Source organism: Schistocerca americana, chromosome 2 (assembly GCF_021461395.2).
Source record: "Schistocerca americana isolate TAMUIC-IGC-003095 chromosome 2, iqSchAmer2.1, whole genome shotgun sequence".
In the NCBI taxonomy this organism is placed as follows: domain Eukaryota; kingdom Metazoa; phylum Arthropoda; class Insecta; order Orthoptera; family Acrididae; genus Schistocerca; species Schistocerca americana.
This window is the reverse complement of record NC_060120.1, coordinates 774,913,189-774,926,688: the sequence shown is the minus strand read 5'-3', so window position 1 is coordinate 774,926,688 and position 13,500 is coordinate 774,913,189. Positions and strand designations below refer to the sequence as shown.

Below are 13,500 nucleotides of genomic sequence, written 5' to 3'. Positions count from 1 at the left end.
AATAAGTTACTCGGATAGTTAAAGGAGACGAACATTTAACTGTGATGAGGGACTGGAATTCGATAGTAGGAAAAGGAAGACAAGGAAGAATAATAGGTGAATATGGACTGGGGGAAAGGAATGAGAGAGGAAGCCGCCTGGTAGAATTTTGCACAGAACATAATTTAAACATTGCTAACACTTCATTTAAGAGACCTGGAGACACCAGAAGGTTTCTGATTGATTATAGAATGGCTAGAAAGAGATTTAGGAACCAGATTTTAAACTGCAAAACATTTCCAGGGGCATATGTGGACTCTGACCACAATTTATTGGTTATCAACTGCAGATTAAGACTGAATAAATTGGAAAGGGTACGAACATACGGAGATGGGACCCGGATAAGCTGAAAGAACCAGAGGCAGTTGAGTTTTAGAGGGAGTATTAGGCAATAGATAACTAGAACAGGGAAGCAATACAATAGAAGACGAATATGTAGATGTAGCTTTAAGAGATGAAATTTTGAAGGCAGCAGAGGATCAAATATGTAAAAAGATAAGGCCTAGTAGAAATCCTTGGATAGCAAAAGATATATTGAATTTAATTGACGAAGAGAGAAAATTTAAAAATGCAGTAAATGAAGGAAGCGAAAGGGTCCACAAACGTTTAAAAAATGAGATTGACAGGATGTGCAAAATGGCAAAATGGTTAGAAGACAAATGTAAGGATTTAGAAGCATATTTAATTAAGGGAAAGATAGATACGGATTACAGGAAAACTAAAGAAGGTTTTTGGGAAAAGAGAAACATCTTATGACTATCTAGAGTTCAGACGGAAACAGTCTTCAGCAAAGAAGGGAAAGCTGAAAGGTGGAAGGAGTATATAGAGGGTCCATACAAGGGAGATGAAAGAACTATTATAGATAGGTAAGTGACCGTAGATGGAGATATGATACAGCGAGAAGAATTTGACAGGCCTCTGAAAGATCTAAATCGAAACGAGGCTCTGGGAGTAGATGACATTCAGACAGAATTGCTGATAGCCATGGGAGGGTCAACAATGACAAAATTCGTCCATCTCGTGTGCAAGATGGATGAGACAGGCAAAACACCCTTCGGCTCCAAGAAGAATGCAATAATTCCAATTCCAAAGAAAGCAGTTGCTGACAGGTCTGAAAATTACCGAACTGTCAGTTTAGTGAGTCATAGTTACAGAATACCAACACGAATTCCTTACAGAAGAATGGAAAAACTGCGAGAAGCCGACCTCGGGGAAGATCAGTTTGGATTCCGGAGAAATGTAGGGATACACCAGGCAGTACTGACCCTACAACTTATCAAGGACGATAGGTTAAGGGAAGACAAACCTACGTTTATAGCATTTGAGGACTTATAGAAAGCTTTTGAAAATGTTGACTGGAATATTCTCTTTCTCAAGATAGAAGAGATAAATTACAAGGTGAGAAGGGCTATTTACAGCTTGTACAGAAAGAAGAGGGCAGTTATAAGAGTGGAGGGGCTTGAAAGGAAAGCAGTGGTTCAGAAGGGAATGCGACGGTGTTGTAGCCTATCCCCGATGTTATTCAATCTGCACAGTGAAGAAGCAATAAAAGAAAGGAATTTAAGTTCAGGGAGAAGAATTAAAACTGAAGTTCGCCAATGACACCGGAATTCTGTCAAAGACGGCAAAGGACTTGGAAGAGCAGTTGAAGGGACAATGTCTTGAATGGAGGATGTAAGATGAAAATCAACAAAAGCAAAATGAAGACAACGTAATGTTGTTGTTGTGGTCTTCAGTCCTGAGACTGGTTTGATGCAGCTCTCCATGCTACTACTCTATCCTGTGCAAGCTGCTTCATCTCCCAGTACGTACTGCAGCCTACATCCTTCTGAATCTGCTTAGTGTATTCATCTCTAGGTCTCCCTCTACGATTTTTACTCTCCACGCTGCCCTCCAATACTAAATTGGTGATCCCTTGATGCCTCAGAACATGTCCTAGACAAGTTGTGCCACAAACTCCTCTTCTCCCCAATTCTATTCAATACCTCCTCATTAGTTATGTGATCTACCCACCTAATCTTCAGCAGTCTTCTGTAGCACCACGTTTCGAAAGCTTCCATTCTCTTCTTGTCCAAACTATTTACCGTCCATGTTTCACTTCCATACATGGCTACACTCCATACAAATACTTTCAGAAACGACTTCCTGACACTTAAATCTCTACTCGATGTCAACAAATTTCTCCTCTTCAGAAACGCTTTCCTTGCCATTGCCAGTCTACATTTTATATCCAATGCAGTCAAATTAAATCAGCTGATGCTAAGGAAATTAGATTAGAAAATTAGTAGACGAGTTTCGCTGTTGGGGCAAAAAAATAACTGATGATGGCGGAAGTATAGAGGATTTAAAATGTAGATTCGCAATGGCAAGAAAAGCGTTTCTAAGAAGAGACGTTTGTTGAAACCTAATATAACTTTAAATGTTGGAAAGTCTTTTCCGAAGTCTGGAGTGTATCCCTGTGTGGAAGAGAAACATGGACGATAAAGAGTTTAGATAAGAAGAGAACAGAAGCATTCAATAAGTAATGAACGTTGAAGATTAGACGGGTCGACCATGTAACTAGTGAGGAGATACTAAATTCAATTGGGGAGACAAGAAACTTGTGGCACAACTTCACCAAAAGAAGGGATCGGTTGATAGGACACATTCTGAGACACCAAGGGATCGCCAATTTAGTGCTGGAGGGAAGTTTGGGGGCTAAAACTCGTAGAGGGAGAGCAAGAGATGAATACATTAAACAGATTGTGAAGATGTAGGTTGTAGTAGTTATTTGGAAATGAAGAGGCTCGCACAGGATAGAGTAGCCTGCAGAGCTCCATCAAACCAGTTTTCGGACTGAAGACCACAACAACAAGAACAAGTTAATGTCGAACTCCGCGTGATCACGCGACAGGATGGCGAAAAACAGGATGGCTGGGAATGCATAAATATCTTTTAGTGCTTTGGATTACGTTCAAACTTCATTTTCATGGTACTGAACGGTCCATAGCGGTTCGAACCTGCATACAAGAGTAAAAATTGCGGTCACTCTGCACCTCAAAGGAGTGTGATCACATTTAATAGGGCTGCAGCTCCACAAAGTCCGAGCAAGCGTCAAGAACATTTCCTGCTTCTCATCGCACTACGAACTATCGTTCTCGACAGCGAAATGTTTTGGAATCAACGACCCAAGGGAAGCGGAGGTTTCATTAACGTTCTTATGCCAGCCGCTGAGGCCTTTTCATATCGATTCTGATTGACAGTGTGGCTGAAATCTTTTCCTTGGACACTCATTAGAAAACTGCTGATTTGAAGGGTAGGTGTCGCGGTTTTGACTTCCATTGCAGAGACGACAGGAGGGGTAAAATGTGAGCAGGAGAGGATGTGAAGACCTTCCTTTCGTGTGACACCTCAACGATGGCGTTTGGCAGAATTGTGGTGAAATTTGGTGCCAATGTGAGATATCATTAACCCATCTTATTTTTTGGGAGGGGGGGGGGGGGATCATCAGTCTTCTGACTGTTTAATGCGAGCCGCCACGAATTCCTCTTCTGTGTCAACCTCTTCATCTCAGCGTAGCACTTGCAGCCTACGACCTCAATTACACTACTGGCCATTAAAATTGCTACACCACGAAGATGACGTGCTACAGAACCGAAATTTGATCGACAGGAAGAAGATGCTGTGATATGCAAATGATTAGCTTTTCAGAGCATTCACACAAGGTTGGCGCTGCTGGCAACACCTACAACGTGCTGACATGAGGAAAGTTTCCAACCTATTTCTCATACACAAACAGCAGTTGACCGGCGTTGCCTGGTGAAACGTTGTTGTCATGCCTCGTGTAAGGAGGAGAAATGCGTACCATCACGTTTCCGACTTTGATAAAGGTCGGATTGTAGCCTATCGCGATTGCCGTTTATCGTATCGCGACATTGCTGTTCGCGTTGGCAGAGATCCAATGGCTGTTAACAGAATATGGAACCGGTGGGTTCAGGAGGGTAATACGGAACGCCGTGCTGGATCCCAACGGCCTCGTATCACTAGCAGTCGAGATGACAGCCATCTTGTCCGCATGGCTGTAACAGATCGTGCAGCCACGTCTCGATCCCTGAGTCAACAGATGGGGACGTTTACAAGACAACAACCATCTGCACGAACAGTTCGACGACGTTTGCATCAGTATGGACTATCAGCTTGGAGACCATGGCTGCGGTTACCCTTGACGCTGCATCACAGACAGGAGCGCCTGCGATGGTGTACCCAACGACGAACCTGGGTGCACGAATGGCAAAACGTCATTTTTTCGCATGAATCCAGGTTCTGTTTACAGCATCATGATGGTCGCAGTCGTGTTTGGTGACATCGCGGTTAACGCACATTGGAAGCGTGTATTCGTCATTGCCATTCCGGCGTATCACCCGGCGTGATGGTATGGGGTGCCATCGGTTACACGTCTCGGTCACCTCGCGTTCGCATTGACGGCACTTTGAACAGTGGACGTTGCATTTCAGATGTGTACGACCCGTGGCTCTACGCTTCATTCGATCCCTGCGAAACCCTACATTTCAGCAAGATAATGCACGATCGCATGTTGCAGGTCCTGTACGGGCCTTTCTGGATACAGAAAATGTTCGACTGCTGACCTGGCCAGCACATTCTCCAGATCTCTCACCAATTGAAAACGTCTGGTCAATGGTGGCCGAGCAAGTGTCTCGTCACAATAAGCCAGTCACTACTCTTGCTGAACAGTGGTATCGTGTTTAAGCTGCATGGGCAGCTGAACCTGTACACGCCATCCAAGCTCTGTTTGACTCCTTGCCCAGGCGTATCAAGGCCGTTGTTACAGCCAGAGGTGGTTGTTCTGTGTACTGATTTCTCAGGATCTACGCACCCAATCTGCGTGAAAATGTAATCAGATGTCAGTTGTAGTATAACATATTTGTCCAATGAATAGCCGTTTATCATCTGCTTTCCTATTGGTGTAGCAATTTTAATGGCCAGTAGTGTATTTTATTGATGTATTCCAGTCTCTTCCTCTACAGGTTTTGCCCTCTACAGCTCCCTATAGTACCATGAAAGTCATTCCCTGATGTTTTAACAGATGTCCGATCACCCTGTCCCTTCTTCTTGTCAGTGTTTTCCGCATATTCCCTATCCTCTCTGCTTCTGCGTAGAACCTAAACCATGTTACAACTCACATGAACTCCTGAGCTGTGGTGGAGACAATTACAGGGTTTGATAAAAGTGATCCTTTAATCCTGTCGCACAGAGTACATTCTTTTTTTAATACGTGAATCGGCGAGCACATAACGTCTCAATACACGAAGTACCCTCGCGAATCTGTGGCTTGAATAGAAGTGGATGTAGCTCTTATCTAGCTGAGTTGTCTCTGTCCCTTACATGCATGATGTCGACAGGCCACCTTCAATTTCATCTGTTCTTTGTGGACTGGAGAATGCGACACGCTCTGTTTCCTCAGCATTTCTGAATCTGTGAGAAGCGTTGTGCGCCCAGACCATAAGATGTTGGTGGCATGTGGCAGGTTCGTGGTGTCAGAGGCGTCGGGCGCGCTCGTGGTGCTGGGCAGCCGCGTGGGCGTGTCGCTGCCGTACATCTGCCACGACAGCGCGCACGCGCGCCTGCTGTGGCGGCCGTGCCGGCGCCACCAGCAGCTGCAGCAGCAGCAGGGCGCCAGCGCGAGCGCGGCGGCCGTGGCGGCGGGCCGCTACTGGCTGCCCGACGCGCTGCTGCAGACGCTGCGCGCGCAGCCCAGCCTGCGCGCCGTGCGCCGCCTGCTCGGCACCGTGCTGGACAAGCGCGAGGCGCTGTTCGCCGCCTGGGACCCGCTGCCCTACTGCGCCTACTACCACCTGCAGCTGCCCACGCGCCGCGTCGTCAACCTGCTGCGCAACGCGCCGCCGCTGCAGGGCTGCCCGCTGCCGCCCACGCACTGACCAGTACGTACCCGTTTCACCTCCACGTCCCAGAACACGGCAAGTGCTATAATCCGATTTCCCAGTAACTTTGGTCAGTGCAAGATGGGTAAAAATAAGCGAACACATTTTTTGGCTTATCCATAGAAACTCGACCGTTCCTGAGAAAATGATGGTCAAAGATTTGCAGATACTTTATGTGCCCTTAAGTGCGTATACAGGATGTTACAAAAAGGTACGGCCAAACTTTTAGGAAACATTTCTCACACACAAATAAAGAAAAGATGTTATGTGGACATGTGTCCGGAAACGCTTAATTTCCATGTTAGAGCTCATTTTAGTTTCGTCAGTATGTACCGTACTTCCTCGATTCACCGCCAGTTATCATGATTTCATACGGGATACTCTACCTGTGCTGCTAGAACATGTGCCTTTACAAGTACGACACAGCATGTGGTTCATGCACGATGGAGCTCCTGCACATTTCAGTCGAAGTGTTTGTACGCTTCTCAACAACAGATTCGGTGACCGATGGATTGGTAAAGGCGGACCAATTCCGTGGCCTGCACGTTCTCCTGACGTCAACCCTCTTGACTTTCATTTATGGGGGCATTTGAAAGCTCTTGTCTACACAACCCTGGTACCAAATGTAGAGACGTTTCGTGCTCGTATTGTGGACGGCTGTGATACAATACGCCATTCTCCAGGGCTGCATCAGCGCATCAGGGATTCCATGCGACGGAGGGTGGATCCATGTATCCTTGTTAACGGAGGACATTTTGAACATTTCCTGTAACAAAGTGTTTGAAGTCACGCTGGTACGTTCTGTTGCTGTGTGTTTCCATTCCATGATTAATGTGATTTGAAGAGAAGTAATAAAATGAGCTCTAACATGGAAAGTAAGCGTTTCCGGTCACTTGTCCACGTAACAAATTTTCTTTCTTTGTGTGTGAGGAATGTTTCCTGAAAGTTTGGCCGCACCTTTTTGTAACACCCTGTAGAGGGCGAACATTAATTAAATCTACAAACTGCAGGTAAGGATCTCTTACTGTATATGGAGGAAAGAAGGTCATATAAAAATGTGTCCAGAAACGCACCGTTGCCACGGTAGACGGCGCTGGTGAATGAAAGTTCCTCTGAGAACTAGTCACGCGTTCCAGGCTGTATGATTGCCGTGGCGTGCTGTAAGCAGCAGAATGATCCGGGAAGAAGCCGCTAGGATCTGGATTGGATTGGATTGCTTGGGGGGAAGAGACCAAACAGCGAGGTCATCGGTCTCATCGGGTTAGGGAAAGACGGGGAAGGAAGTCGCCCGTGCCCTTTCAAAGGAAGCATCCCGGCATTTGCCTGGAGCGATTTAGGGAATCACGGAAAGCCTAAATCAGGATGGCCGGACGCTGGATTGAACCGTCGTCCTCCCGAATGCGAGTCCAGTGTGCTAATCACTGCACCACCTCGCTCGGTAGCCGCGAGGATGTTTGTTTACGGGCAAGCAGATGAAAGTGATCGAGAGGCAGCACGGTTATACAAAAAAAAAGTCCCTCACAGACGCCAACCACATCACACAACATTTCGAGCCCTTTTTGGGTGTTTGTGTGATCATGGATCCTTTCAGCCAGACGAATGTGCAGGGAGGCGGCGGGCTGTGTGTACACCAGATTTGGAGGACTGGGTTCTACAGGAAATGCTGCCTCTCGATTGTTTCCGTCTGCTTGGCCGTACACAGACACCATCTCGGCTTGTTCCTGGCATGAATACCGGACCATTCTGCTGCTTATAGTGCACTATGTCAACCACACAGCCTGCAGTACACAAGGAACACCCTGACACGTGGTAGGAGGAACTTTGATTCGTCAGCGTCACCTGCCGTGGCAACGATTCAAAAATGGTTCAAATGGCTCTGAGCACTATGGGACTTAACATCTGAGGTCATCAGTCCCCTAGAACTTAGAACTACTTAAACCTAACTAACCTAAGGATAACACACACATCCTTGCCCGAGGCAGGATTCGAACCTAGACCGTAGCGGTCGCGTGGTTCCAGACTGAAGCGCCTAGAAACGCTCGGCTACTCCGGCCGGTCGCAACGATTCATTTCTGGACACATGTTCATAGGACCTTTTTCCCCCCATTTGCAATCTGGAATCTGCCCCCGCAGTTTGTCGATTTTCTTAATGTTCACCGTGCATAGTTCAACCGAAGAGATGGCACAGAGGCTAGTGTTGCGGCTTCACACTTTTGCGTCCCGTGTTCGAAACTCGATTATTATGTTTATTATTCGAGATGTGAGGTCGTCCTCCAACAAACTCTTCTCTTCCTGATGTTTCGTCCAGGTCTGCGTTGGACATCCTCAGAGGCGCTCCTTCGCTGAGTCTTGCCGACTGACCGGTCGGACGTCGGAGAGCGACGAAAATAATGTAGGAAAGGGGTCGTGGTCAAAGTAACACTTGAAGAGCAGAGATAATCCCTGTCAAAGATAAACTTAACTATTGATTGTCGTCTTGTCTGGTGATTCTGCAGAGCTACTGTCCACATGTCGCTAAGTTTCATTGCCTCCTCTTTCCTGTTGAAATTATCCTGATGCTTATAAATTTCAATTGCTTTTCTACATAACCGTGGATAATAATTTGTATTGTAGATAAAATTTCTGTTTCAGAAAAATTCACTTCATGGTTTCCTGACTAAAGAGTATGCTCTGATACAGCTGATTTCTCTATTTTTCCTAGTCGGCGAAGACCAGCACAAAAGTCTCTGCCGTCTAGGAAAACTAGGGAAATCAGCTGTAGCACAGCATGCTCTTCAGTCAGGATACCACGAAGTTAAGTTTTTTGAAACAGAAATTTTATCTACAACGTCGAATTACTGTCCACGACTATGTAGAAAAACAATTTAAATTTATAAGCATCAGGATAATTTTAATAGGAAAGAGGAGGCAATGAAACTTAGCGACATGTGGACAGTAGCTCTGCAGAATCGCCAGACAAGACGAAAATCGATAGTTAGTTTATCTCTGATAGGGATTATCTCTTCTCTTCACGTGTTACTTTGACCACGCCCCCTTTCCTACATTATTTTCGTCGCTCCTCGACGTCCGACCGGTCAGTCGGCAAGACTCAGCGAAGGAGCGCCTCTGAGGATGTCCAGCGCGGACCTCGACAAAACGTCACATCCCGAAAGATTCACCAGGAACTATGTCATTCAGTCGTGAAAGCCTTCATTCTATGATCGGAACATCTATGTTTCGAATGTTTCTGTGATTGGTATGATCCAAGGGAACGCACCAAACCTTCCTGAAGAATAAACATGAGAGTAAAATGTAAGAATTAATATAAGATTCGATATAAGAATGAAATACATGATTATGAAAATTTTGGAAAGTTTTTAAACCTTGAAAATACCATACACGCATATATTTATGTAATAAATGTATGACATTTATTGAGAAGCCCAGTTGTAATTTTATAGTTAATTTAATGTGCTTGTATCTCCTAACTGATAAGAAACATTTGTGCAGTAACCTACTATGGAAATGGGGTAGATAAATGAAAAAAATAAAATATGATAAAATATGTAAACACAATAATCGAGTTTCGAACACGGGGCGCAAGAGTAATAGGCAACAACTCTAGTCGCTGCCACCTTCATTTCAGCTAACAATACTGCGCGATAAAAAGCATTTAAATTATGTCTAAAATGTTTTCCGTCGTTTTCTCAGAAACGGTCGAGTATCTACTTATGACTCGATACACTTGTTCACTTGATCACTTTTCGACTGAGCGAAGTTTCTGGGAAATGGCGTTATGGCACTTGCTGTGTTCTCCTTGTGAGTCCACTTACAGCTTACTCAGCGTAGTGAAATCTTGCATTTCCCTCTTAGCAAACATTATTTTAACAAATTTGCCAACATGTTAGAACTTTAACTGTTTTTACAAGCATTTTGTATTCAACATCTCCTGCAGCATTCACGAAGATGGTGAACAACAATTTATATAATGCGTTCGGAATGACGCTGTGCACTGGACTGCTGACTGCACATGTAGATTACGTTGGAAATTCGAATGAAAGTTGACAGAACTGTTTTTTCATATTCTGTCCAGACACATCAATGTGACCGCCAGTGAAAAGCCTGAATAATAACCGTTTGCAATGTGGATCGCTGGCAGGCACGCAAGAAGATAGTCAATGAGGTTGTGGAAGCTACCAATGGGGACGTGAAGCCATGGAGATTCCAGTGCCATGTCCAGCTGTGCCAGGTTCCTCGGCTGAGGAGCCGTGGCGCGAACAGCTCAGTAGCTGTGGTCCCACAGATTTTCAATTGGGTTTAAATCCACGGAGGTTTGGTGGACGGGGCTCTGCGGGAAAATCATCCTGGTACTCTTAGAACCACGCACATACACTGCGATTTGCGTGACACGTTGTATTGTCTTGCTCACAGGTGCCTTCGTGCTAAGAAAAAACAAACTGTATGTAGGGGTCGATATGGTCCCTAATGACTTGTGATGATCCATTGTGCTTTCCAGAATGACGAGATCATCCAGGCAATGCCACGAAAACATTCTCCAAACCATAACACACACTCCTCCAGCCTGGACTCTTCCGACGATTGTTACAGGGTGTTTGCAACGACCACCTGTCCGATGGAGCATAAAATTTGATTTATCTCAGAAGACCACTTGTCGCCACTCGATGCATGTCCAGTTGCAGCATTTGCGCACAAATTCCAAACTTCGTCGCCGACGAACGGCAATCGGGATATCTGTACGGACCAAGTGCCGTTGCAGAGGGCCATATGCAGCAACCTTTGCTGAACAGTCATTGAGGACACACTGTTGGTAGCCCTTGGTGCATCTGGTTGGCGAGTTGCTCAGCAGATGCACGTCTATTCACTTATACACATTTCCACTATATATATATATATATATATATATATATATATATATATATATATATATATATATATATATTAACATCGAAGTTGGACGAACATTATCGAAGAGGGGGCAAACGTCACGGAAACAAAAGAAATCTAAAGAAAATTTTCCCACTAGATGGCGTCGCAAGCGTCCTTTAATAGGTTCGGTTATAAAGGACATATAAATCATATTACGACGTCTATGGTGTGAGTTACACATTAAACCAACTGTGCTGTGCAATCTGCATGACCGCCCAAGTTTGGTGCTAACTACTGCTCAGATTGCTGCTGCAGATGCAATTCGATGCGACAGATCATATGCCGAAGATCTTCCCTCTCAGTAGTGCCACGTGACCGTCTGGAGCCCCATCTTCTTGCGACCGTACGTTCTCATGATCACCGCTGCCAACAATCATGTGCAGTGGCTCTGTTCCTGCCAAGCCTTTCTGCAGCCTCGCAGAAGGAATATCCAGCTTCTAGTCGCCCTATGACACGGCCTCGTTCAAACTGAGTGAGGTGCTGATAATGACGTTTTTCTTGCCTTAAAGGTATTCTTGACTGACGTCAACTCATCACCTCTAGTTTCAAAAGGTTAATGCTCACGACCGTTATAGAGAGTATTAAAAGTAAACCTGATTTGCATCCTCATAGTGGCGCTACTGTCGCCACTCTGGTGCGACTGGCGCGAAACTTGAATAGACATCGTTTTTCAGATGTAGAAACACGTCTACCAAGCATCGTTTATGTCGCACAACTCCTTCTTGGTGATGAGATATTTTTCTATAAGTGCATTTAATATAAAACTAAACTGTACAAAATATAGTAAGAATAAATTCTTTTGTGTCTAGATTAGGAGATTATTTCATCTCTGGACGACGATGCTTGTAAAATTTTCGATAAAATGGATTTTTTCTGATAGGTTTGGTCATTTAGAATATTACAAGTATTTTTTTCGGTAAGGTCTTTTGGAATATTCCTCGTACCTTTTTCCAAGTAGGGAAAGGTTTCTCTTTCTATTTTTCTATTTGTCTTTATCAGCTGTGTGTGAAACTGACAGGCGATGTGGTATGTACGTAACTTCATGATTTTTTCCTCTAAGATGTGTTCTGAACATTAAAAGATTATTTTCACTATTATTAATATGTTTTATTATTACGTTCATGGAATCTCATATTAAAATTTCTCATTCTTTCACCGGTACATTTGTTTTTCATTTTAGTTAAAACTTCAGATCGAGAAAAAACTACAGCAGACGAACTTTGGTTTTAGAAACAAAATCAAGATGCGATTGCATAACTGGAAACGTTTAGTTGCAGATCACAACGGCCAGGGAAACCTACGCTTGCTCATCTATACTAGTAAAACGCTATTCCTGGAACCGGGACGCGTTACCAGTTGCTATGTAGGGGCAACAAAAATTCGATTTTCTATGTTTCCCGTAATTATTGACCGAATTTAAAATTCTAAAACGCCGTCATATTCTCCCCAGTTAGAGGTAAAATTTTATCACAATATGACAAGATGTATTACAGTTAGAAATTGTGTGTTTATCTTGAAGCACCTTAACTGACGAGACGCAGATTCTCGGAATTCATTCATCCAGTGTTCGAAATGAGAGTACTTAGCGACTTGAAACAAACTTTACACATAATTTCAAATCTTTAAGGAACCTTTTCTCGCTGACAACCACACAAAAGACAAAGAAGTTTATCACTTACTACATTTTAGCTGTTCGTACAGTAAAACTTCTCTATCAGACATGACGTCTTAATTTTCTTTACTACTGACGCTAACTGAACACATTTTGCAGGCAGTACCCACATATAACCCAAGATGTACCTACAATATTATGTTATTATACGACATTCTGGAGATAAGATGTTATGCACGGGAGTTCGAATGTTAAGGAATGGAGGTGGCATGGTAATTGCTTGTTTGTAAATTGTTGTGAAGATACAGACTGTAACATGTGTTCCTCTTTTGTTCGCAGGATCTCTCAACGTTCAGCATCACTGAGGATCTGTTCAAGTCAGAAGGGCAAATGAGCGGAAGAGAGCAGTCGTCAGAACTGTAGCTCATTTTCTTTTCGTAGTGCACTCTCATCAACATATTTGTAAATATTCATAATGTTAGTGTAAATATTTATTTTATTTAGTGTTTAGTTATTTTGTAACTCAAAAAATTGACTGAGGGAATTTTTTGTTCATGTTGAGCTTATTGCTCAAATGAAATGAGTGACTGTATACATTATTCACATTTAAAAAATAAAAAGATCTTCATGTTAGTCAAATATTTCCAGTGTCCAAATCGTCTGAAAGAAATCCTGAGCGTATCAGGAATATAGTTTGTAAGTGAACCCGAAACGCTTTACATACTATTTCAGCACGATTTCTTCCTTTAGATGTTTCCTTTTGTAACTCTTCGTGGTGATGAATTCTGTCTCTGATTCACTAATTACCACAGCACTATCAGTCAAAATTATGCCGAAAAGTTGTTACACGTTTGTCACCTACCATTTATAATAGTTCGTGGTGGTTATTGCAAGCACTAAGTTTTACTTCACCCTTTAGTCGTATATAAATTTAATATTTCACCCACAAAACACATACGAGGATTAAACAACACATTTATAAAA

General features: G+C 43.7%; 1 protein-coding gene across 1 annotated transcript in view; it reads left to right on the top strand.

The window, feature by feature from the left end:
- LOC124594416 overlaps window positions 1-13,149 on the top strand; it is a 184,262-nt gene extending 171,113 nt beyond the window's left edge. Inside the window, exons 5-6 of the mRNA XM_047132787.1 lie at window positions 5,564-5,978; window positions 12,856-13,149. Of these exons, the coding sequence (XP_046988743.1) occupies window positions 5,564-5,975 (412 nt within the window). The 3' untranslated portion in view covers window positions 5,976-5,978; window positions 12,856-13,149. The remainder of the gene's footprint in view (window positions 1-5,563; window positions 5,979-12,855) is intronic.
- The last annotated feature ends 351 nt before the right edge of the window (window positions 13,150-13,500 follow it).